The sequence below is a fragment of the Podarcis erhardii genome (genome assembly GCF_964252035.2).
Source record: "Podarcis erhardii genome assembly, chromosome: 17".
Taxonomy (NCBI): Eukaryota; Metazoa; Chordata; class Lepidosauria; order Squamata; family Lacertidae; genus Podarcis; species Podarcis erhardii.
The window spans coordinates 8,511,929-8,537,844 of record NC_138515.1 but is presented as its reverse complement, the minus strand read 5'-3'; the positions used below and the strand labels follow the sequence as shown (position 1 = coordinate 8,537,844).

Here is a 25,916-nt window from a genome sequence, read left to right as displayed (position 1 = left end):
AGTTTCAAAGGATGGGCTTCTCTTGAATGGGGAGTCTGGCCACCTGTGCTTCCTGCTGAGAATCTGTAGTACAGGAAGCTGCCACTCAATAGACACACTCCAAAAGCAAAAGAAAGCACCCTATACCAACTGCAGTCTTGGGACAAGGCTTGTGAAAATATGAATGGAGTTCCATCACTTTAGTCATGGAACAAACTGACCAGTCCTAGCCTACACCAAACGTATTAACTGGAGGGGCTCCAGAAAAGACAGAGAGGGCCTTTGGGGTCTCTGCAGACAGGGTCATGTCCATTCTCTTGGGCATTCCAGTAGGATTCTGCAACACAGTGGTGCTCCTTTCCCAGATGCTAGGCCCTCATCTACAATCTTCCTTATAGCAAAACAGATATGTCTCATACAGTGAAAAAGTCAGACTGTTTTGCTGCTGCAAGATACAGCCTCCACACGTCCAGCAGGCCTTTTGTCAGTAGCCAGCCTCTAACATTTACAGCAAACATTATTCGTAAGAGTACTGTAGTGTGCAGGATAATGGCATAGATTTGGAACTATGATCCTGGGTGGGACCATGAAACTGCACTGTTTCCGTCTATTTTCTCTGAGGATTGCTGCCATTTTGAGGCACACACAAACATTTGCCTTGCTCAGCCTGCACAAGGAAAGTTCAGGGGCTCCCACTCGGGTGTCATTATCATTGATTAAATTTCCATATTCCCTTTCATCCAAAGATCACAGGGCAGCTCACAATATAGAAACACAAAAATATGTACCATAGCAACAAACAATAACCACCGCCCCCTGACAAACACACACACACACACACACACACACACACACGTTTAAAAGTTGCAGTAACTGCACCAACAATGCCAGCTAGAGGAGGAGTTTGGCCGTAAGTGCACAGAGGAGAGTGGAGATTACGGAAGCGACATGCACACTCACACAAACACTGACACAGAAAATGTAAGACATGATGCAGCCTACCTCCCAGCCAGAGGCCTGATTGACAGGACGGAGAGGACAGGAAGGGAACAGAGAAAACAGGAAGAAGAAGGTGGTTATTTATTTGTTTTCAAAACTCAGCACCCGTCTTGTCACAAGCTGACCACAGGCTAGGCCCAGGCATAACCCTGAATGGCCACAGGCCGATCTGAACATAACAATTCCTGTTCTTGTGAGGCATCCCAACCACTGCCAATTTCTCGAAGAAGCAAGCAGGAGATGGCACTATAATCCTAGCTCATTTCAAAGTGTATTCTACCATCATCTGCAAGACCCAGCCACAAAGACTAGCACACTGCCAACCTGAGACCTTGAACACAACTTTGACCTTGGCCCAGGAGGGCAGGGAGGGATGTTTTGGTTTAAAATGCCACCTGCAATCAGTATAGATCCATCAGCTCCCAATAGCTCTTTTCACCTTTTTTCAGGGTTGACATTTGATGGAATATCCAAGTGAACCCTATAAGAATCTGGAGCTCCCTGTTTAGCTCTAATTACAAGAATAGAGAGCGGTAAGTTCTGGCTTGGCAGCATCCTCACTAGGCTCTAATCCTGTATGGAGCAAATCCTAGAATTCTGGACTCCTGGCTGCTCTATACCGAACCCATACTGGGCACATTCCCCTCTCTATGATTCAACGGGGGGGGGGCAGGCTATGGGTTCCAGTTCAGCAAATAGGGGTGCTGATGCTTTCCTCATGCTGTCACAAGGCCCTAGAGCAGTGTTTCCCAACCTTGTGCCTCCAGCTGTTTTTGAACTACAACTCCCATCATCCCTGACTAGCAAGACCAGTGGCAAGGGATGATGGGAATTGTAGTCCAAAAACAGCTGGAGGCCCAAGGTTGGGAAACACTGCCCTAGAGGACTTTATAGACTCCCACTGCAACTCTCTGTCTCAAAGCAGGGCTGTCCATTCAACTGAGTGCATAAATAGCACCCCCAATATGAACATTGCCCACAGCATCTTGATTTACAGTATGCCAAAGCTCAGAACTCCCATGCCACAGCCCACAGCCCCAAAGTTTCCCCTGCATAAAGGTTTCACATCACGTTTTCTTATTTTGACATGGGTAACGAAATGGAACGTGAGAAGGACTTAGGCAACCATGGAGGAAGGAGAGCTTATGCTGGCTCTCTTACTTCAGCCATCGCCCTAACAAGGCATTGCAAAAAAGGTCTAGAGACCAGGAGTGGGGAATCTCAGGCCCCAGGGCTGAATGTGACCCTCCAGGAATCTATATCGGGCCCTTAGAACTCTTCCTAGGCCACGCCCCCTCTCCCCCGGCCACACCCCTCACTGGCTTTTGCTTCACACTCCAACTTCTTTTGCCTGGCTGGAATATGTCATTGAACCTCTTGATAGTCTGGATGCCAGAGACAGGTGGGTGAATTATGTATAGAAACTAGCCCACTGTACAAAGGTAAGATCTACGTTTACTGCCTCCAACTGCACCCACCTCTTGCCTGCGGCCCCTGGAAGAGAATGTGGCCCCTGGGGGGGAGAGAATTTGGTCATTGGCTTGAAAAAGGTTGTCCAAGAAGCTGCACTCACTTGGCTCGAAATCTTGCTGAAGGCATCCTGCAGCTTGCCATGCAGCACTGCCAACTTCTTGAAGTCGCGGTTGGCTTCATGGATGGGGATGAGGATCTTGTAGACCTCGTTGACAGCCTCATAAAGCCCACCCTGAAGAGAGCGAGAAGGAATTCAGAAAGTCACTTCGGTCCTCAGGGAAGACCTAACATGGGACTGCAGGGGGTAAGGCAGCTGGACCACACACGGCTAGAACCTCACAGAGCCCCCAGTCAAGGTGGAGGCCTGTTTGGAAATATGCAAGCAGAGCTTGCCTGCAAAAGGTTTTAACTTTCATTGGAAGACAATTAAGTCTCTCCTAAGGGATGAAGCTTTACTAAGTCTGCAATTATTATTATTATTATAAAATGAATTTATATACTGCCCTATACCCGGAGGTCTCAGGGCGGTTCAGAGAACAAACTCGAGATATAAAACTCCCTTCTACGATTGGATTGAAGATTTATAGAAACTCGCAACATATGAACAACTTGCATATAAACGCAGACTTGCCATGGACAAATTCAATGATATTTGGAATCCATTCTTACAAATACTGTAATAGGTTGAGATCTGGTGAAGTACAATAACAACCTTGTAAAATATACAGTTTTGGTCCCGGTCCCCCCCCCCCTTTTTACTTTCCCTTCTACATGGGTTCTGTTTCTCTTTTCCTTTTTCTCTCTTTTATTTATGTCTCACCATGTTTAGTGCACATATAATTATGTACTTTTTGAACTTTCAATAAAGTTGTTTTTTAAAAAGATAAAACTACAAAATACATAATAAAAATGAAAACAACCCAATAGCCCCCCCCCACAAAAAAGCCCCACACATTTTTAAAAGGCATAGGATGTCAATCAGATCAACCAAAGGTCTGGTTAAAAAGGAACATTTTGCCCAGCGCCTAAAGGTGTATAATGAAGGAGCGAGGAGAACTCCCCTGGGGAAAGCGCATGCCACAGATGGGGAGCCACTGCAGAGAAGGCCCGTTCTTGTGTTGCCACCCTCCGGACCTCTCGAAGAGGAGGCACACAAAGGAAGGCCTCAGAAGATGATCTCAGGGTCTGAGTAGGGTCAAATGGAAAGAGGTGGTCCTGAGCAGTTTTGGTCCAATGGGGCAGGGGGAAGCAGCTAATTGTTACTTGTGGGTTACAACCAGGTTCCTACTTCTGCTTCTGGAAACGAACTGTATGAATTCACACTACTTCACACAACTGTTTATTTACAATCACCACCTACTGCAGCTTCATGCGCCAGGAGGTGGCTTTTGTGTGTGTGTGTTGTTTTAAAGGCAGTGTGGGAGGGGGAGAGGTCTGCGGTCTTCCACGTAATTTAATTTTCACTAAAAACAGAGGGACTGAGATACCTGCAGGGAAACACAATTGGCCCCTTGCCTAAATGTATTACCGAGAAGTGGAAAAAGCAACACCCCTGAAATCAGAGTGCTCCTTCCCTGAGGAAAGGCACCCCAGATAAGCAGTGGTGCATTTAATGCTCTGCAAACTGAGCATCTGGAAACAATCAAAGTGAAGGAATGCAGCCAACGTGTGGAGAAAAGACGGCTGAAGCTTACAGAAAAACAGACAATAGCAGAGATAGAAGAAAACAGGTGGGAAAGAATTTACAAGAATTGGCTGCTATGGGAAGGGCAGAAAACACAGCCTCTCTGTGACCATTCAAGTCCCACTCACCCACCCACCCACAATCCACACCATTCAGGTTTCTAAGCCATTTGCAGTTTTAAAAGGAAGCAGAAATTTGTGCACAAAAAGCTGTGTTCTATGGCGCTGGTGCCCAATCTTCAGGAGTCTAGACACCTGGGATTCAGCCGCCTACTGCAGCAAGAGAAGGCAGCTGCCACCCTCAAGCACAGGGAATGCTCTCATACACTGAAAGTAAAAAGTTCAAGTTCTCACCATAGTAAAAGAGGAAGCCGCCTGCTCGAGCAACCCAACCAGCCCTTGCTCGGTGAAGTATTTTCCAGAGCAGATGCCCTCTTCATCAGGGGACAGGACGTCATCCGAGACAGCAGATTCTTCCAGCACGTTGGAAGAGATGTTCTTGGAAAAGGACAGATGTTATTGTGGGGGGGGGGGGCACACAGATCTTCTCACTCTTCCCTCCCAAACAGCCTGTCAGTTGAACAAGGCAAGAACTCTAGGTCTCCAGGGGCTTAGGGAAGCAGAGGCCTTGCTAGGGGCAGGGAACATCTGGGCATCACCCCAAGTTTTGGTTTAGGGGAAGGAGAAATGGGAGGTAGACCCTCTGTTCATTCATCTCTCCTGCAGGAAAGTAGAACTGGGGCTACGGGTAAGTACTGAAGCTAAGAAAGGACAGAGAAGAGCAGGTCAATGCCTTGATGCAGCAGACCAGTCTTTTTTTGAAATGATGCTTTGGCTTTGTCCTTCGTCTTACCTGGAAAGTGACACAGCCCACAGGTAGGTAGCGGCAGTCCTCCAGCATACTCAGGTACTCGGCTACCAGGGCAGCGGAGTGCACCAGACACTGAGCGGCCTCTGCATGGTTCCCACGCTCAGAGTGCTTCGCTGCCATGTTCTGCAGCCAGGTCAGCCTCAGATCCGGTGATGTCTGGTACCCCTTGGCTATCCTGAGAGGCAGGTAATGAATGTTCAGGGACAGAAGTCCTGAGTTCTATGGCCGCCTTTGCTACGGACTCACTTTAAGGTGACTTGCTTCAGGTCAATGGAGTTCAATGGAGGTGCAGGTCAATTCTGTGTCCAGGGCAGTGGTCTACAAGCTCCATCTGGTATGTTGGCTAAAACCCTACCCACCCACAGACTGTCTCGCCCGAGTGGTCCATGCTCTGGCTATCTCCCACTACTGCAATGTGCTCTACGTGGGGCTACCTTTGAAGATGACCCGGAAACTACAACTGATCCAGAATGCAGTAGATAGACTGGTGACTGGGAGTGGTGCTAGGACCATATAACACCCGTCTTGAAAAACCTATATTGGCTTCCAGTACATTTCCGAGCACAATTCAAAGTCTTGGTGCTGACCTTTAAAGCCCTAAACGGCCTCAGCCCAGTATACCTGAAGGTCTCCACCCCCATCATTCAGCCCAGACACTGAGGTCCAGCTCCGAGGGCCTTCTGGCAGTTCTCTCACTGCAAGAAGTAAGGTTATAGGGAACCAGGCAGAGGGCCTTCTTGGTAGTGATGCCTGCCCTGTGGAATGCCCTCCCATCAGATGTCAAGGAAATAAACAACTATCTGACTGTTAGAAGACATCTGAAGGCAGCGCTGTTTAGGGAAGTTTTTCATGTTTGATTGCGTTTTTAATATTCTGTTGGGAGCTGCCCAGAGAGGCTGGGGAAACCCAGCCAGATGGGCGGGGTATAAATAAATTGTTGTTGTTGGACACGAGTGAGTGATGCACGAACAGTGGCTGTGTTTGTGTCATGGACATATACCGGAATGCATCTCAATACATTTACATCAACACAAGGAGCAACAGACATTCCCCACCTCCATGATGTTGTCCCATTTGTGTCAGTGCTTTCTGCCTGGGTTGATTAAGCCTACCAGCTTACACAAACATCCACCAAGAGATGAACGCCTGCAAGGCTCTCCCCGACCCCACAGCAATGTTACCACGTAGTGTGAATTTTTCCTTTAATATTCTCTGGAAGGTGTGCACTCCCCAGACCCCCTCATATGAAGAAGGTTATCCCGGACAGCATAGGCTGTAAGGCTAGCTCACCCACTTCCATTACATGCTGAGTGGAAACAAAAAGAGGAGCTCTCACCATATGCAACAGATGAGGTGAGTGTAAAAGCAGGGAGAGATCTCATGCTGCAACAGTCTTGCCAACAGCCAATGAGTCTGTGGATGATCTGAGATATGAACCTTCTTTGTTTCAGGTGCAAACGCAGTCACATTGGCTCCTGCCTTTTGACACCCTCCCTTTGGGAAACTGAGGTGAAGAAAGCAAGCCTTGCTTGCCTCTGGGCCTTCCTGCCACTTCCGTACCCAGAGCGCTGGCTACTGTCTCACCTGTACATCAGGTCTATCAGCATCTCCGGGTCCTCCTGATGTTCCTTCATCTTTACTGTGTCTGTCAAGATCATGTGCAGGTTGAAGACGAGGTCTTGAACCTGGTCAGGGAAAAGAGGAAGCACCTTCTAAGTCACAAGCATGGAGAGCAGGCACAAGAACACACATAGCCATCAAGAGTGGGGATGCCGCAAGCACTCAGGTAAAGGCACTTGCGAAAGAGGACATCCCTGACGCAATACTTGCCGACAGGATTGAGATGGGCATAGCCCTGTTCACTTATGGGCTGTGTTCACCTCGATCCTGGTACCCCCCCCCCCCAATCTGTCCACTTTTCAGGAGGAGAACAGCAAAACTAGGTCTATAATTAATCTCTTGCATTTTCATCACATTTGGTAGACACTGGCTTAGCTGTATCCAAGACAGAAGTAGCAATTTCCAAATTTAAATACTCTAACCCAGGCATAGGCAAACTCGGCCCTCCAGATGTTTTGGGACTACAATCCCCATCACCCCTGACTAGCTAGGGATGGTGGGAGTTGTAGTCCCAAAACATCTGGAGGGTCGAGTTTGCCTATGCCTGCTCTTACCATTTCCCAGGGTATATAACCATTTTAAGCAATTTCAGGTTCCTACCAGAGGCAGATTTAGGGGAGCGTGACTAGTTTGGTGCCGCCAGGGACACAACTATGGTTTACAATGGAATGTGAGAGGCAGAGGGGTGCTGAATTCTGGTGTCACACAGGGTGCTGCTGAAATTTGAGACCCCAAGATCCACCACTGTTTCTACCGAATACTGTAATTCTGGTTCAAGAAGAAATATCAAAATTTTCTGATATAGGAGGTGATCATTTTTTTCTCATTTAGGCTTACACTTTATATTTCCATAGGATTCCACAATATGACTATACAATATGTATATTGTTATGTATTTTGGGAGACATTTCTACTTCCTGGGAAGATTTATGTTTCAAATTTAGTGAACAGTCTTGTAGTACAGTATCACATTTCAGTTTTTAAAATAAATATTTTTATTTAAAAATAATAGCAAAATGTTTGCTTTAGTTTGATCATACGCTGTTATCTGGTAAATAAAGCATTGTAATATTTTTAAATAAATCCAATATATCTATCCAGTGCTTTTTTTCTGGGGGTACGCAGGGGTACGCACATCCCTAAACATTTTGTGAATCTTTGTACTTTTGTCCATTTATTTATTTTCCCCGATTTGAACTACAGATTGGTGATTTTCTTGAGTCAAAACGAGAGTACCCCTAAACATTTTTTTTTAGGAAAAAAAGCACTGTATCTATCACACATGTATTGTTGAGAAATTGGAAAAATTGCCTAGAAATCCCAATGAAGATTAAATTGTTCATAATTAATTGCAGAAGCTGTAGAAGAGACTGCCAGGGTCAGAAGGTATCAGCTCAAGCCACAACCCAACTTCTGGCACTTCCAGAGGCCCCTAGTCTGATGTTTATGGGTCTGCCATCCAATGTACCTGCTCAGCAAATGTGGTTTCTCGCAGCTCCGGGTCTTCCTCGGCATAGGTCAGTATGGTCTTCAATGAGCGCCGCAAGTGCTCCTCATTGAAGTTCTGTGACGTTCCCACAAGCGAGGAGAGTGACATGGTGACTTGCATCTTCACTCGGGCAAAGTTCTGTGCAAGAGAGACGTGGCAGGAGTCAGCAAGGCAGGGCAAGCCAGAAAGATTATTCAAATCCTGAAGCAAGTAAAAGCAGAGGCGATGTTTGGAATGGATTCCGCAGAACACAGTTCTAGAGTGGACTGATTTAAATTAAAAATCACCTAGAAAAACGGCTGGTTCAGAACACTTTAAAATTGAAGTTTCCCACTGGTATTATTTCCTTTAAAATGCGAATAGTAATTGCTTGGCCAACTGTTAAAACTAAAGGGAAAGTTAAAATTAAAGAGAAGGTTTGCACTATTTAAGGAGAGCATGCTTCTTTTCAACATTGCTGCTCCTTGTTTCATTTCCACTCCTCTTTCATACACAACATTAATGCACGTGCCTTTCTCTAAGACCACCCCCACCCCAGGAATACAAGTTAGATAACAATCCAAAACTGTTGCTTTTGGCAACTCATGTCAAACACTTTGAAGAAGCTGCCAGGGATGGTCATGCACATAAGGCTCTGAGAGAAGCAGGTGTCTGGAAGCGTCTCAGAGGGGATCCTCTCCCATTTCCCATAGCAGCAACTGAAGGATGCCAGCTGGGCCATCCAGGCTGGTTCAAATGTATTATTTTTATTTACATAACGCCATCAGTATACGCTGTATTTTACGGAGTAATCAAATCACGAAATGGGCCCCTGGCCCCAAGGAGCTTAACAATTTAAATTTTGACAAAGGTGGGGGGAAGAGAACAGAGGCAGGGAAAGAGTTTGTGCAATGTGGCAATACTGCAGGGATCAATGAACTGATTGAACCTACCCGGACCCTGAGATCATCTTCTGAGGCCCTCCTTCGTGTGCCGCCTCTTTGAGAGGTCCGGAGGGTGGCAACACGAGAACGGGCCTTTTCTGCAGTGGCTCCCTGCAGGGAAGTTCGCCTGGCACCTTCATTATACACCTTTAGGCGCCAGGCAAAAACATTCCTTTTTAACCAGGCCATTGATTGATCTGATTTACATCCTATGCCCTTTTAAAATGTGGCTTTCTTTTTTCGGGGTGGGGGGTGTTATTGGGTTGTTGTTTGTATTTTGATTATATATATATATATATATATATATATATATATATATTGTGGGTTTTATGTTGATCTGTTCTGTTAACTGCCCTGAGAGCTCTGGGTATAGGGCGGTATATAAATTCATTCATTCATTCATTGGCTCCCAGTACGTTTCCGAGCACAATTCAAAGTGTTGGTGCTGACCTTTAAAGCCCTAAACAGCCTCGGTCCAGTATATCTGAAGGAGCGTCTCCATCCCCATTGTTCAGCCCAGACACTGAGGTCCAGCTCCGAGGGCCTTCTGGCGGTTCCCTCCCTGCGAGAAGAGAAGCTACAGGGATCCAGGCAGAGGGCCTTCTCGGTAGTGGCACCCGCCCTGTGGACTGCCCTCCTACCAGATGTCAAAGAGAAGAACAACTACCAGACTTTTAGAAGACATCTGAAGGCAGCCCTGTTTAGGGAAGGTTTTAATGTTTAACAGACCACTGTATTTTAATACTTTGTTGGAAGCCGCCCAGCCATATGGGCAGGGTATAAATAATAATAAATAATAAACAAATAATAATAATAGTAATTCAAACAACAACAACAACTGCTTGGACTCTGATGATGGCCCAGGCCTGCTCCCAGGAAGCACCCTTGCAGCAGAAGAGACAGCTCTAGCACCTTCTTACTCCATTGAGCACTTACGTTTCCAATCTCGAAGTTCTGTCGCATGAGAAGGTAGAGCGAGGTGCTTGCATGGGTGCGGATGATGCCCACCTTGCTACTGCAATGGCGGAGAAGGCGCAGACACAGGTCAGCACACAGTTCTGTGTCCTCCTCGAAAAGCATTTCAGGAAACTGCAAGCAAGAGACTGGAATTATTTTATCTAACAATGATAATACTGGCCTTCCTATGGACTGCAAGGAAGGCAATATGTAACACTGGTCAACAACAAATTTGTTGTCTGCATTTTTTCAGTTGATTTAGGATGAATCTATTGCGCTGAATCCAAAAATCACATTGGTTTTGCTCAATGAGGTCAAGTTTTTGAGCTATGGCCACATGTCGTTTTTTTATGTTTTTGTTCACATGTACGCTTGTGTGGAGCATTTTAGAAGAAGTTGGTGGGGGTAAAATGCCATGTCGAATAACTGTTTTGATCGGAAATGATTATTTTAATGACAAGAAGTATTCAGGTCCGATAGTTCTGGGTGATTATGTCGAAAAGGGATCAGTTTGAAGTCATAAAACCTCAAAATCTTCCATAAATTGGTGCGGCAAAGCATAAAGTTATTTTGGTATTAAACTTGGTGACCAGGATAAAGCTTGGGCGCCACACATGGTGTGCAAGGCATGCACTGAGACTCTACGTGGGTGGACCAATGGCAAGAGGAGTCTGAACTTTGGAATTTCCATGGTTTGGAGGGAGCCGACAAACCATGTCACTGACTGCTACTTCTGCGCTGTTGATGTGACTGGGATCAACAGAAAGAACCGGAGCAGCCTCAAGTATCCTGATCTTCAATCAGCACGTCGTCCTGTAGCTCATTGTGATGAAATTCCAGTGCCTATCTTCGGAGAACTTCCTGATATTAGTGACGAAGATGCCTCCAGTGTTGAAGGACATAAAGAAGAAGAAGTTGTTCTTGAAGATGATGCTCCACATCCATTTTCCCAAAAGGAGTTGAATGATCTAGTTCACGACCTCAGCTTGTCAAAGGACTCTGCTGAACTGTTGGCATCCAGATTGAAGGGGAAAAGACTCCTCTCTGACATCAGCTTCTTCCGCAACAGGCATCAAGAGTACCTCCGTTTTTTCTCGGAAGAGAAGGCCTTGGTGTACTGTGCAGATATTGCACAGCTTCTGCTCAAGCTTGGAGTGCCACACTACGAACCCAAAGATTGGAGACTGTTCATTGACAGCAGCAAGCGATCACTGAAATGTGTTCTGCTACACAACGGCAACCAGTTTGCCTCTATACCCCTGGCTCACTTGAGTACACTGAAGGAGAACTATGAAGTGGTGAAGTATGTGCTGGAGAAAATTGGTTATGATCAGCATAAGTGGTTTATTTGTGTTGACCTGAAGATGGTGAACTTTTTGTTGGGACAACAGTCTGGCTTCACCAAGTACCCATGTTTTCTGTGCATGTGGGATAGTAGGGACCGTGCTCAGCATTACACGAAGAAGGACGGGCCTGTGCGGGAGGAATTGGTGCCTTCCAAAGAAAGGAACGTCATCAACGACCCTCTGGTGGACAGACAGAATACTCTTCCCACCGCTGCACATCAAGCTCAGCTTAATCAAGCAGTTCACCAAGGCTCTGGACAAGGATGGTGACTGCTTCACTTACTTGTGCCAGGCTTTTCCAGGATTGACCATGGAGAAGTTGAAAGCTGGCATCTTTGACGGTCCTCAGATCCGCCAGCTCATCAGAGATCCAGAGTTCGGAAACTCAAAGAACGAAGTGGAACTGGAAGCGTGGAAGGCATATGTTCTGGTAGTGAAGAACTTTCTTGGCAACAATAAGGCCAGAAACTATGCAGAACCTGTCAACAACATGCTGACTGCTTTCAGAAACCTGGGCTGCAACATGAGCGTCAAGATGCACTACCTATTTTCACATATGGACCGGTTTACTGAGAACCTGGGTTCAAGGAGTGACGAGCAGGGGGAGAGATTCCATCAGGACATGAAAGAGATGGAGACCAGGTATCAGGGTCGCTGGGACGCAGTCATGATGGCTGACTACTGTTGGACTCTGAAGAGAGACCTCCCTGCCACTGAGCATTCCAGGAGTTCCAAGAAACGGAAGTTCAAGCCCTGAAGTTTGAAAAATGGTGAAGCAACATGCAATTTACGTGTACTTACCTTTATCAATGCCCACCATTCAGTTTACAGTAATCGATGTTTCTATCAGGTAATCAATATATGTTGTTGGAAAAACATTTTCTCTCTTAAAAACATATTTAGGATGATATGTGTTGACAAAAATCAGCTGATAATGCAACAAAAATGTAATCGATTTTGTCACAAGATCTGATTTTTAACAAATCAACATAGCACAAAAACCTGACCTGATGGAGAGAAACGGATGCCATTTCCTGATTCAGCAGTGCAAAAATACCCTAAATCAATTGTAGAAATCTAGACAACATTCAAAAGGTAAAAAATTGTTGCCCAGTGTAATAGATGCATAAAACCCAACAGGTGATAATCTTAAAAGCAAGGTATTAACGCACTTAAGAGAGGTAAGATTTAATATTAAAAGCCTCTGTGAATCAGGTTTTCACCCAACACTTGGAAGCATAAAGTGAGGGGTCTGTCAGGCCCTTTTACAGAGGTTGTTCCAGATCTGCAGTATCATAATTAAGTAGACTCAAATCATAATGGGCTGGCTTTGGTCTCTATCTTTCAAGGCTGAAATAAAGCACTTATTCAATAATCCACCTTGGCATGGCAACAGCTTATTTCTGGAAAAACAAGGAAGAGTTTGCTTTGGGAAAGTGGGGTGATAGAATATGGCAACTGCTGGCTGCTGACATCACCCTTTGGCAATGCTGGCTCACTAGGGGTGAAACAGAATGGGGTCCCTTTTCAGATTACCGGGGGTCATTTGTCTCATAAATCAGTCCTGGGGAATCCAGGCCCCTGCTCCCACAGGTGCAATTTTTGAAGAATACATTGGCTTGGTTAATAAGTACAGGAGGGGTGAAACAGGTCTCACATCTGGACATCATGTTTTGAAAGATATTTTGGAAACACGCATTGTGAAGTTGGAGGATTCCCAGACATGGCATAAACGCTCTGTAGGATTGAGGTTGGTATTCATATTCTGGTTTTATATTTGTGTGTGTGTGTGTGTGTGTGTGTGTGTGTGTGTGTGTGTTCACTCTCTCTCTTGCGCGCGCGCGCTCTCTCTCTCTCTTTCTCTCTCTCTCACACACACACACACACACACACTCTCTCTTAAGTAAGCAGACTCTGCTGTGGACAATCTCAGAAAAACCCTGGAGAGAAAAAGCCCCTTGAGCAGAGTTAAAGGTTGGAGAACATGAGTGGTGACAGACAGAAGCTAACAACCTGAGGGATAGATTAAGCCCTTCTTGTTCCTGAAGTAGCCATGCTCCACTTACAACCAGAGCTGGCGAACTTGGATGCAGACAAGTCAATAGTCTCCCTGCACTGTCTTCTTAGGAGCAGAGCAAGATGCTTTGCAAAATCAGCTGGAATTCAACCGCAACATTCACGTCCGCTGAGTTTTCCCAACCAAGCAGCACTCACCTTGCTGACCAGCGCCCTCTGGGTAGCAAAGCAGTGTTGCAGGAAGGCAGCACTGGGAGTGCAGCCCATTGTGTGCAGGAGCACCCTCAACACCCCGCCAAGGACACTCTCCTTGGCTTCCGATAAGATCACAGTCTGTGGAGAGGAAACCGGGGAGGAGAGGTAGGTAGAGAAAGAAAGAAAAAATGGGTGGGAAATTGTACTCAAATTAGGAACCCCTCCATCAAAGAATGTGTAGCCCCATTTGTAACATGGTGAGGCTGTCACAATTGCTTTATCCAGGCCAGACTTCATCTTGCAACAAGAAGCCCATGGAAGTCACTGGGACATGAGTGGCCAAGGCAGAGATGTGACTTTGTAAAATGAACAAGCAAAGCTTATCATCTGCATGCCTTAGGTGTTCCGCTGCCTCTGCTAAAGATGGCAAAGGACCAAGAGCTATGCTGGCCAGTGAATTCCAGCCCCCGGACTACAGTGGTGCCCCGCAAGACGAACGCCTCGCAAGACGGAAAACCCGCTAGACGAAAGGGTTTTCCATTTTGGAGGTGCTTCACTAAACAAATTTCTCTATGGGGTTGCTTCGCAAGACGAAAAAATCTTGCGAGTTCCTGCGGTTTTTTTTCGCTTTCCCCCGCTTTTCCTAAGCTGCTAAGCCGCTTAACAGCTGATCCGCTGATAAGCCGCTTCTCAGCTGATCGCTAAAAGCCGCTAAACCGCTAATAGCGCTAATCCGCTAAGCTGTCAATGGGCTTGCTTCGCAAGACGAAAAAACCGCTATATGAAGAGAATCGCGGAACGGATTCTTTTCGTCTTGCGAGGCACCACTGTATCTAGGAGAGCCCAGCTCAGCATAACCGCAACAGAGAGGACCAAAACAGCCAAGGACAAAGAAGACAGATGTGGCTCTCAATGCATTCCAAGGAAACACTTTATCAGTAATAGAAAAACTGGAGACAACTTTTGTCCTCCAGCTTGCCAAATCAGACTCTGCTTATGGAAGCTGGATGAGAAAAGTTGTCTCCAGCAGTTTTCATCAAGAAACTGAATTTTCCTTGTGGGTGTGGCTTGTGAACTGTGAGGGGGCAGGGAAGCTCCTACAATTCAGAAGGTACCGCTGCAGAGCATAGATAAGAGATGCAATCTTCACCCTGGAAGAACAAATTAATCCCAGAGCCTTGCTCTGGCGGGTGGGTGCAAGGCTGCAGTCTCCATCAGATCCTACCTGCACAATGATTTCTAGGGTGTCCAGCACCACCATGTTGGCTTCTGTGGCCATATTCCCATCCACCAGAGCCTCATGTTCCATCTCTTCCTTGGATCTGAGCAAGGGACAAAAAAGGGCGTGGGTTTATGACATTTAGAGTCACCAGATGCCAATCCTCGCTTGCATGGTTATTCCGGTTTTCTGCTCACTGTGCTGCTCGTACAGGCCTGCCAAAGGTTGGAGCTACACTAGGGACATGCAAAGCCAAAGCTTCATTTGGCTTCCATGAAATAGGTAGCTAGTTCCTGCAATTAGCTCTTGCCAAAGATCAGGTGCAGCCCCTTCTCTATAAGGGTGGGAAAGCTGGGATATGGGATGATGGCAAGCCAACGAGAAGGAACTAAAAGCACATCTCTTTCTTGGACTCATAATCTTTATCCCACACAGTCTTTTTCTCTATACGTTTTCCAACACAATCATGACAACTAAAACCTGAGTTAATTTTTTAAATAAAAATAATAATAATCTAGTAGATGCCCTGAATGCCATGTGATCATGGCTATGCGACAAACCAAACACACTAATTTATGATTAAGGCACTGCACACAACTCACACACACATCATGAGAGTCACTGTGTGTTCAGGCTCAAGTTTGGTTTCTGTTCTTGGGTAACTGCCTGCACTCTGGGGACTGTTCTATAGCTTACTGCTCGTGGTTTGTCTGGAGGAGATAAACCATGAACCTGGATTTCAGTGTTAATGCTCCCCCCCCCAAAAAAAAGTATTATTGGTTTTCACAATATTATAAACAAACAAACAAACACACAAGACAAACAAACATAAATCATAGCCTTATTGAAAATTACACTTATTAACTTTGTTAAGTGACTTCCTCGCTTCTCTCTGGTTGAATTTCATTGCATGTCCTTTTAACGGTTTTCCAAATCCCAATTCTTATGAAATTTAACTTAAACATTAACATCCTTAAATCTTCACCTTATGGAATTAAACATATTAATTCATCACTTAATATAAATAAAATCCTAAGCCAATTAAGTATCTGCAAGCTATTTTCAATTAATTTAAGTTAACAAATTTAACTAGATAATCATTAAATTTATTCCACTCTTCCTGATACTCCTCCTCCTTCTGGTCGCGGACTTTTCTGGTTAGGTCAGCTAGCTCCGAAAAATCCATCATCTTCATCTGCCATTCTTCTACCATGAACCTGGATTTCAGCGTTAATGCTATGCTAAATAATGGCTTCATTTGCAACAGCAACAGGGCGGAGGGGGAGCAAAGCAGCCACCGTCGTCTTCTTCTTCTTCTTCTTCTTCTTCTTCTTCTTCTTCTTCTTATTATTATTATTATTATTCCCGAAGGTCTCAGGGGGTTCACATAAACAGATCACAGTATATAAAATAAAAATAAAAGGGTTGCTCATTTGCACTAAGCCACGGTTTCGCTAAGCATTATAGGTAAACCAGTCCAATGTGTGCATGTAAACAAGGTACTACCTTTCCCCTGATCCCCCCCCCCCCGAGTTGCCTACAAACGCACTTGTCCACCTTGTCCGAATTCTGCCTCCAATGGGCAATATTCTTCCTCCAGCGAACATTTTCTTGGTTTCCAAATGGACTCCGCTCTGTGTAGGAAGGGAAGGAAGGGCATGAGTACCATGACAGATCAGGAAACTCTTCCCCACCAAGCCTAGTTCCAGTCACCAAAAGCCAGCCCTTAACGTCTGAAAGATGCTTCAGCTAGAGTGAGCCTTCAAGGGAATGAATAGGGTTCCCTTTTGTTCACCAGATGGTACTCCAAAGAGTTTATATCTGCTTACTTCCAGAAGCTACAGAAGCAAGCTCATGATAAAGAGCCCCACCCTCTCTCATTCTCACCTCGGCTGCGTCGCACCATCTCCTGGCGTGCCCCAATAGTACCCAGGATGGCTTCCTCCAGTCGTGCTTTCATGTCCAGAGACTTCTTGAAGGTCAGGCTGTTGATGCGCTCAAAGGCCTTCTTGCCCTGTGGATGGCAGTGAGTCTAAAAGTCCTCGCTGCTAAGCAAGAGGGGGAGTTTGGCTGCAGGAGCAAAACCTGGCAGGCCCAGAACTCACAGAACAGGCAGACAGTTGCTCACTGAAGAAAGTGGCCAAGTGCTCATTTCAACAGGCGCTGGGCAGTGGGATGTGAAGCCCCTTCAGCTTTTACCATGGAGAATGCTTCTGGCTAGGGCCACATCAGCACCAAATACAATAGGCAAGAATTGGTAGGCTGCCACACTTCACATCTGGCAAAGAGGTATTTTGGGGCTCCAAATGCAAGGTTCCCACCACTCCCCATTTTAGCTCATAGCCAACAACAGCACTATATTGAACTGAATTGCACTACTGGACTTCACAATATCTTATAGGAATGATGTCACTATAAACTGTTAGCGGCTTCTTACATTTAGCTTCCTATTCAATCTCCACGTTAGAAGAATTCTTACAGGAGGGGTGGGAAGAAGGTAGATCAGGATCTACTGGTCAATCTCTGTGTGGCATGAAGCAGATTGGCAAGGATTTATGCCCCCACAATTTAACAACAACAACAACACGACTCTCCCTGCTGAAATGGATCATGGTTGTACTTAGATGGGTGTGCATTTTGTATACGGAAAGACTGTGAACTTGACTCAGTTCTGGTACTCAGTACAAGTTCCTGGACTTAGAATTCTTTAACTGAAGTGTATGTTTTTTGCCTTAGACTCCAACAAATGAACTCTCAGGGTTCTATTAAACAACAGAGAGGTCCTAGAGCCTGAAGCCTTTCTGTTCTTGCCTTAAGACACCCAAAGTGTTGTAGAACCACTGTTTTCTAAGGCTCTCCTTGGAAGGAAATGAAGCCTCTGACTATTGCAGTCAGAGGCTGCATTTCTCTTGCCTCTTCTCCTCTCTTTCCTGGCCACGTTCTGTCAAAGACTGCATGCTTTGAGATCTGCAACCACTAAGGAGTTTGTCTAGGTGAGGAGTCCAGCCAGCTAAAGGTGGGATTCCTGTGTTCTGTCCCCCCAAGTCCTAGGATGGGCAGGAGGGAATCAGGGGAGCCACGTTTGGTTCTCTCAGCACCTGGACTCTAACCTTATACTCGAAGCAAGAGACGCAGAGGTAGAGCAGGTCAAGGAGACGGTTCACATGCAAAGCAGAGAGGTCAGCAAGCCAGCGATGCAGCACAGCTCCATCCGCATTCTTCAGTACCCACAGGAGACACACCAGCAGGTTGCGACTTGATTCAGCCGACAGCATGCTATACTGGCGTGGCGGCTGCAAACAAGCAAGAGATGAGCTCAGTGCAGCTCTTACAATTCACTTGACCCAGACCCCCATTCCCCCCTTTCCCACTAAGAGTGCCTAAATGGCACAGTGCACCGAAGAAGGCCCTGCTGCTCTCTATTCATAATGACCTCCTTTCCTCTGGTTTTGAGCCCACACTGCCTAATGATTTCACTATGTCGGAATAGGAAATGCAAGTAGTAGCTGAATGGAGTTTTAAAATTGGCTGCTTCATGCAAGTCCTTGTGGTGTGTGTGTGTGTGTGTGTGTGTGTGTGTGCGCATTTGTTTTTATTAAATGATTTTTCATAGTTACAAAAGAGGATGCCTTCACCCCAGAATGGCTGTCCTTTATTACACACACAGCCCAACAAGATAGTAATATAAACCTCGCAACAGCATACAAATTGATAAGGCTAATCTGACCCAATAACCGCCCCCCTCACATAAACAAACAAAACTCACTGTAATCAACTAATAGTTTTTGTACTGTTAAATCTCCTATTGTGTTGGAGAACAACCATGTTACAAATCTGAACGCACAGGGACTTTCCTGCTGAGGACTGAGACCTGTATGCTCCTGAGTTCATTCCACAAGTTCCTAATAGACATGGCTTCTTGCCTAAACAGGAGGCTGTACAATACCAGGTATCATTATCACTGAGATAGGGAGCTTATGGTCTTCCAGATGATGTTGGATTCATCACCCCTGACCACTGGGCTGAAGGGAGGGAGTTGGGCGTCCAACAGCATTTGGAGAGCTATACAAACCCTCATCCCCTTCTAATGTGCAAGTATTCCCCACCCAAGTTTCGGTTTCGTTCTCTAGCCCCAGAGGACAGTGTACACTCACCACTGATGGCATTTGGAAGACAGTGGACCGATGAGCGTGGGGCAAGGGAGAGCCAGCAATGGCCATGGCAACTGACTGGCTAATGGTGCTGCCATCCCCATCGCCGTCCTCAACCGTCACAGAGGCCAGCCGCCCTCGCTGGCTGAGGTTCTCTGTAAAGTTGAATTAATTGCCCAATAAGGGCCAATAAGGGAAGAGAAGATAGCCCAGCCGCCACCACCACCCAGTCAATAACTTTGGATACTGATACTGTGTGTGTGTGTGTGTGTGTGTGTGTATGGACAGCTAATTTGCACAAATGTTCCTTAATAAGGTTTTGACTCTCATTTTCCTCTTCAGAGACATTCCAAGCAGCTAAAATGAACAATAAAAGCAACGGAAGCTAAGCAACCCACCTTAGCTAATGTAAGCTAAGGTGATGGGAAAGTCACTTCAAGATTTTTTGTTTGGTTGATTTCACAGACTGATTTCATTGAAGAGATTTCTGGCAAAATCAGAGCCAAGGCCAGGCTGGGGCCATGAACCACCCCTGCAGGCAAGAACTTCTGCAATGCTGACCACTAAAATGAAGAAGGGCCAGACTCCTAGCAGTGTATACTTGGCCATTCCAGGGGCCTCAAGCTACCTGCAAATTATTGGGGTAAATAAAACCACACTTCTTTCCCCTTATATAAGCTCTGGGGCAGTCTCTCTCAGCCTAGTGCCTTCCAGATTTTGTTGGACTCCCACCACTATCCTTGACCACTGGGCCAGAACAGCTCAGGCTAATGGGAGTTGTGGTCCAACAACTTCTCGAGATCCACAGATATGGAAGGCTGTTCTAGGACCGAGTTCACACAGTCCTGGGTAGCTTATCAAGTCAGTTCCAAGTGTCAGGCTGTGAGATTCCGTGCTTATAGCTCTGGATTCTATTATAAGCACCAGACTTTAATCCCAGACTCTTCCTCTGGCTTTCTTTTCTTTTGTTCCTTCACAACTTCCTTGTTTTCCCTTTCATTAGCTTCTCTATACTATACCATGCAGTCTTTAAATCTGCATGACTTGAGACTTCCTTTGTGGCTCTGACTTTGCTTCAAATGTTGTACGTTTCCCCAAAACAAATGAGAAACAACATGGGAAGCTATGACACATAACCAAGCCACAAATCACCATTCAAATTGTGGCTGTTTTCCAGGATTTCCTGAGCTGTGAGACTGACATGTTTCTGAATATTCAAAGACTGGTTCTCTCTTCTTAAGTGCCACTCTTAAGCTCACTTAAATTGCATTTGCTCAACTGACAGGCTTTAGATTTTTGCTTTTGTGTTGTTCACTAAGTGTGTGCTGAACTGATGATGGGGAAACTGGCTAAGGATGTTCTAGTTAGGAATTAAAGGACAGAGTACAAAAGGAATTAACTAGGAAAAAACAGACAGCAAAGAAATATTTTTCTCTTCTTCTAGTCTTATAGCTGGGTGTCAAATCATAACACATTAAAAGGCATTGTATTTGGAACATATCCTTTGTATCCTGTTAACCAGAGAATAGCTACTTCATTGACTTTGATATTAGAAAGAATGAATGCAGCAAGTTGCTCAGAATTTATAATTTCAGAGCTAGACAGAAAGCTAATTTGCTTTCATAAACTACACATAGGAATCAAATGGCATCAGATGTAAGTGGAAATCTCTTTGATTGAATTTTCAGATACAAAGAGATGTCACCATTTGCACCTCTCACCAAGAGTGTGATTATTTTTGGAGAAACCTTAGATAAGGAGACGGAACAAACAGTTTTAATGGCGGGTGTGACAAGACCTAGCCAGAGGGATCCTCAGTGATACTAAAAACAATATAAAAGAAAGAGAGAACCTGGTTTTAATAACAAGGCCAAAGTATTGACCAAATGCAGAACAGCAAAGCATTTTTTAAAAAGTCAGCTTGGTATGGCTTCACAGAATGACCACCATATCAAACCTCAGCTAGCAAAACTCATATGCTGGACAGCTGGATTCTCCTCGCTCGCCTGGGAGGGCAGCAGCTACAGTCAGTGAGTTTGACACAACTGGGATTGATGCCATGGCCACCCAAGCCCTCTGCTTAACTGGCTCTATTCCAAGTATGCAGAACAAAACTGAAGTCAGCAGGCTTGCCGGCAGCAAGGAAGGTTGGGGAGAGGCTGTCGTTTCTGAAAACCGGCTAGGAATCTGCACACATCGGTACCTCCATCCATTACCACCCTCCTCCCTGCCTCCAGAAGGGCCCCCTGGCCTCACCTGTGAAGTCGTAGAGCTGGGGCAGGGCATCCATGACGATGCCAATCAGAGGCAAGTACAGCTGAGCCACGTGCTCCCGTACCGAACGGTCCATGTAGCGAGGGTCTGAGTCGTGGCTGCACAGCAGGTTGTGAAGAGTGTTGATTGCCTTCTTGTGCAAGAAGAAGGCTCTGAGGCAAGGGAAGGGAAGAGAGCAGGGATGTCAGAAAGGGCTCTGGCTACAAGGGCATCAGGGAACCATCCCAAAGGACTGCACTTACCCCTCTGCATCTGGCTCCAGGATGAGAGCCAGCTCCATCAGCACCAGCCCTGCCAGGAAGTGCTGCTGCCGAAAGGCCACCGACAGCTCAAACATGCTGGCCACTCGTTGGTCCTGTGTGTGGCTGGAGAAGGCTGAGCCCTAGGAAAGGGGAAAGGCCATGAGAAAGTAAGCAGAGCTGACCCCAGCCAGCGTGTCGCGAACAGTTCCTTTCCTTATCATTGCATGGAAAAGAACAGCATCCAAGCTTCACATCTCAGTTGCCATCATTTATTGGTAGCCTTTCGAATGAGCCAGTCTCTCTCAGTTGTTGCTTTCGTGAACTACTTCTTTAAAAGGGAGGGGAGGGGGCAAGGAAAAGAAAGGAAAAGTTCCACAAGTGTCAACTACGAAAGGTGATTGTGGCGTTTGCCCTCCTATGTGTGTGACATCATACTGGGTTCATAGGGAAAGGGTTAACTAATTGTAAAATGACTAACCAATGGGAACCCAAGGGACAGAGTTAACTGTGTATAAGGTTTCATCACAGAGAGAATTTGTTAAGAAGAGTTAGGGTTAGAGTGGTTGAGAAGACAGTCTGGAGTTAGACGAGAGAGGGAAGATAAGTCTGTGGGTTGGGCTAGTCTGGTGTGAGAGAGTGAGAGAATTTGTTAAGAGGAGCCAGTCAAACAGTTGAGATAATCAGTCAGAAGGTATTAGGAAGGTATAGGCCGGTAAAGAAACTAAAGTTAAGATACTGACAGGAATATTATCGGAGAAACCATAAACTTGTTCATGTTTGTAAAATAAACTTGTTTTTTTTGTGGTTCACTTTTAACAACTGACTGGACTCAGTGTTTTATCAGAGAGTAACTGGTTGGTGGCAGCAGGGAAGCGATCACAGTGGTGGCACAGGGATCAATAGACTTAAACGTCCGGGGACCCTGTGTGATCGCCACAGTGATATATAGCTCTGCAGGAGCAAGGGAAGCAGGGAGAATTAAGGGGCAGGGAATCAATCCTCTGCAGTGTTTCATGACAATGCTGCCCCTTTCAGCCATGGGGGAAGGGGACTGACCTCCCCAGGGAGAGTCAGCTCACATCTCCTGCCCAGTCACCACTTGGTCTCACTGATTGTGCCATCCATGGCAATGCTCCCAATTTCTTTTCTGTCCCTCCAATGCTGCCGTTTGCCTCTTGGTTTTTCAACATGCTGATTCCTCTCGCTACCAGTAAAAACTTTCTGTCTCTTTCAAGTCTTTCCTGGAAGCCTACTTCTTCGGCAAACCTTCTTTGAGCCAGTAGTCATCACCCCAACACACAGCCCTACTCCAATTCCCAGTGGTATCTGCTACCTGGCCACTTGCTTAAGGCAGCTCTAAAAGGGATCAGACTATTTCACAGAGAGGGCATCCATTAGCTGTTCAGGATAGCAGAGGCTGCGGGCAACAGGGCAGCTGCTGCCTTCGTGCCCGGCTGGTGCGCTTGCGGAGGCACCTGGCTCAGGGTTGTTCAAGGCAGGCTGGTGGGACTGGATGGAGTCATGCTCTGACTCTGATCCACCAAGAGCATCCTCTTCTCACGTTCCCTTCCACTACGCTGGGCTGCTTACCTGGGAGGTTGCTGAAGAAACGGAGGGGGAGGGGGAAGCAGGTGGGGAGAGGCCACTGCAGGGCAGGTTCAGAGTGACGTAGTGCTCATGGCTGCAGATGATACGGATGAAGTCCATCCTCAGAGCAATGAGGGCATTGGGGTTCTGGGTGGTCAGCAGCCTGTTATTGATCTGGAGAGGAGGAAGGAAGGTAGCTGTTGTGGGCTTGGTAAAGGTAAAAAAAGGTAAAGGACCCCTGGATGGTTAAGTCCAGTCCAAGGCGACTATGGGGTTGTGGCATTCATTTAGATTTCAGGCCAAGGGAGCCGACGTTTGTCCACAGACAGCTTGCTGGGTCATGTGGCCAGCATGACTAAACTGATTCCGGTGCAACGGGACACCGTAACAGAAGCCAGCGTGGACGGAAATGCCGTTTACCTTCCCGCCGTAGCGGTACCTATTTATCTACTTGCACTGGCATGCTTTTGAACTGCTAGGTTGGCAGGAGCTGTGACAGAGCAACGGGAGCTCACTCCATCACAGGGATTCGAACCACCAACCTTCCAATCAGCATATGCAAGAGGCTCAGTGGTTTAGACCACAGCGCCAGTGGCATCCCTTGTAGGCTTGGTACAGCATTGTGAACCCTCCAGCCTCTAGCAGAGGCCACCCAGAGTCACCATCTCCTTCCCCAGTGTCCAGTCTAACATCAAAGCCCTGATTACAACTGAGTGAGGGTTCAAGCTTTAACCAATTAAAGGTAAAGGAACCCCTGACCATTAGGTCCAGTCGTGACCGACTCTGGAGTTGCGGCGCTCATCTCACTTTACTGGCTGAGGGAGCCGGCGTACAGCTTCCGGGTCATGTGGCCAGCATGACTAAGCTGCTTCTGGCAAACCAGAGCAGCGCACGGAAACACCGTTTACCTTCCCGTCAGAGCGGTACCTATTTATCTACTTGCACTTTGACGTGTTTTTGAACTGCTAGGTCGGCAGGAGCAGGGACCGAGCAACGGGAGCTCACCCCGTCATGGGGATTCGAACCGCCAACCTTCTGATTGGCAAGTCCTAGGCTCTGTGGTTTAACCCACAGCGCCACCTGCGTCCCTTTTAACCAATTACTTATGTATTTATTTGCATTCATACCCCACCTTTCCTCCAAAGAGCTCAAGGTGGCATACCTGCTTTTCTTCTTCCCCATTTTATCTTCACAACTACCCTACAAAGTAGACCTGTGGCTGGCCCAAGGCCACCCTATGATCTTCATGGCTGAGCAGGGATTTGAACCCTGGTCTCTCAGGTCCTAGTCCAACACTCCAACACACTGGATCTGAGTTCTGCACGTACAGAAAGTTTTCCGCAGCCACCTATCTAAATAAAACTCTTGCCCTCTCTCCTAGTTATTGTGCCCTCTTCCAGGAGGTAAAATTAGCAGCCTGGGAAAAGAGAACCACTGGGTTCCTCTTGTTACCTGCTTGTAATAAGAACGCAGGAGGTTGAAGACAAAGCCGCGATCCATGAGGGATAGTAGGTCATTGAGGAAAAAGGCCAGGCTGCTGTTGAGACGTTCCACCAGCTCAATATCCTGCGGAAGAAGCACAGAAGTATGTGAGGTGGCAATTGAAGGGGATTCCGTGGGGCTCTGGCAACCCCGAATGGAGGGTCAGAAAATGAGCAAGTGGGAGAGGGGATTAAGACCATGTGAGCGAGTGCAAACTGCTAGCACAGAATCAAAATGGGGCAGATATCTTACAGAATTCCTACACATCTCAATGAGGTTCGTATAGAAGTTCTCAGCAGATCATACAAAAAGGTTTCCATTTTGCTCCAGTTGTGAATTTTAAAGGGAGATCAAGAACAACTAGCATTCTTTGGGGGGTTTTTGTGGTGTTATATAATCACATAAACCATTTCTTTTTTAAAACCAACTTTAAAAAATTGTAGTCTGCGGGGGGGGGGGTTGCGGGGGTGTTAATACAGCTTAAGTTACTCAAATGTAATATATATGCATGAATGGATGCACATTTATAAAGAAGGTGGGTAAGACTTGCTGCATGTATCTACCTATGTTATTAAGGGCTGCTATATCCCCACCATTAATGTTTTAATCTAGCAATCTAGCAAGGATACTATTTTATAGAGATAGTCTGCTTTGGTTGTTTTTTTTAAATCACATTTTACATGAAAAGTGGGTCACAACAATATATTCTAGGGCATTCAGTGAAGGAAATTCCATATCCATTATGTGTTTTGTCACTTGAGAGATCCTAGGAGTTAAATGAAAATGTAAAGCTTGGGTTTTATTTATTTACACCTGTAGTTTAGGAGGAAGAATATGGGAAAGTAGAGAAACCTGTACCTTGTTGCTCCCAACATTACACTTTTTAAAGTTTGCACTCTAATGCAGGTCAAGGTTTAAAACATGCAAACATGAATTAAGTCGCTTGGCGTGTTTGTGGAGTGATGCGGATAGGAAACTCTGAAGGAATGGATGGAGAGGCAGGCAAACGAAAGAAACCTTGCACAAACCTTCTGGCAACGGCTGGCGATTTCGGCACTAACGGTGCACACTAGGGCTGAGATGTCATCCACGAAACGGCCAGGGAAACGCAGCTTGCGAGGTGCCTCCAGCTTGTCACACAAGAACAGATGGTGTGCCATGCTCTTCACCTAAGAAAAGCATCAAGGGTGTTTCATCCTCCTGGATCAGCAGCCACTGCCCAATTATTCCAACCCCTTTGGGAATTCCAATTTAGACTGAGCTGACCTGTACGGCTGACCGTGGTTGGGCAAATCCTCTCTTAGAACAGTACACTCTACTTGGGACTATCTGCATGTGAGCAGCTGAAAATCAGTTATGCTGCTTAAACTACAGTGCCAAAGCTGCTGGCCTGACTGAAGAGAGGTTAAA

The 25,916-nt window shown here is 46.2% G+C and overlaps 1 protein-coding gene across 4 annotated transcripts in view; it reads right to left on the bottom strand.

Annotated features, from left to right (window-relative positions):
* Positions 1-25,916, bottom strand: part of DOCK6 (dedicator of cytokinesis 6) — a 101,862-nt gene that overhangs the window by 18,808 nt on the left and 57,138 nt on the right. For 3 of the 4 annotated variants that reach the window (XM_081844718.1, XM_081844719.1, XM_081844720.1), the window contains 17 exons: positions 25,535-25,675; positions 24,477-24,590; positions 23,028-23,198; positions 21,438-21,577; positions 21,178-21,347; positions 18,925-19,076; positions 17,881-18,063; positions 16,658-16,784; positions 16,320-16,404; positions 14,777-14,873; positions 13,555-13,689; positions 9,974-10,126; positions 8,094-8,252; positions 6,590-6,690; positions 4,988-5,180; positions 4,489-4,632; positions 2,552-2,683 (listed from right to left, as the gene is read on the bottom strand). In XM_081844718.1, the coding sequence (XP_081700844.1) occupies positions 2,552-2,683; positions 4,489-4,632; positions 4,988-5,180; positions 6,590-6,690; positions 8,094-8,252; positions 9,974-10,126; positions 13,555-13,689; positions 14,777-14,873; positions 16,320-16,404; positions 16,658-16,784; positions 17,881-18,063; positions 18,925-19,076; positions 21,178-21,347; positions 21,438-21,577; positions 23,028-23,198; positions 24,477-24,590; positions 25,535-25,675 (2,397 nt within the window). Of the gene's footprint in view, positions 1-855; positions 997-2,551; positions 2,684-4,488; positions 4,633-4,987; positions 5,181-6,589; positions 6,691-8,093; positions 8,253-9,973; positions 10,127-13,554; positions 13,690-14,776; positions 14,874-16,319; positions 16,405-16,657; positions 16,785-17,880; positions 18,064-18,924; positions 19,077-21,177; positions 21,348-21,437; positions 21,578-23,027; positions 23,199-24,476; positions 24,591-25,534; positions 25,676-25,916 lie in introns of those variants that run through there. The other variant, XM_081844721.1, reaches the window with a different exon arrangement.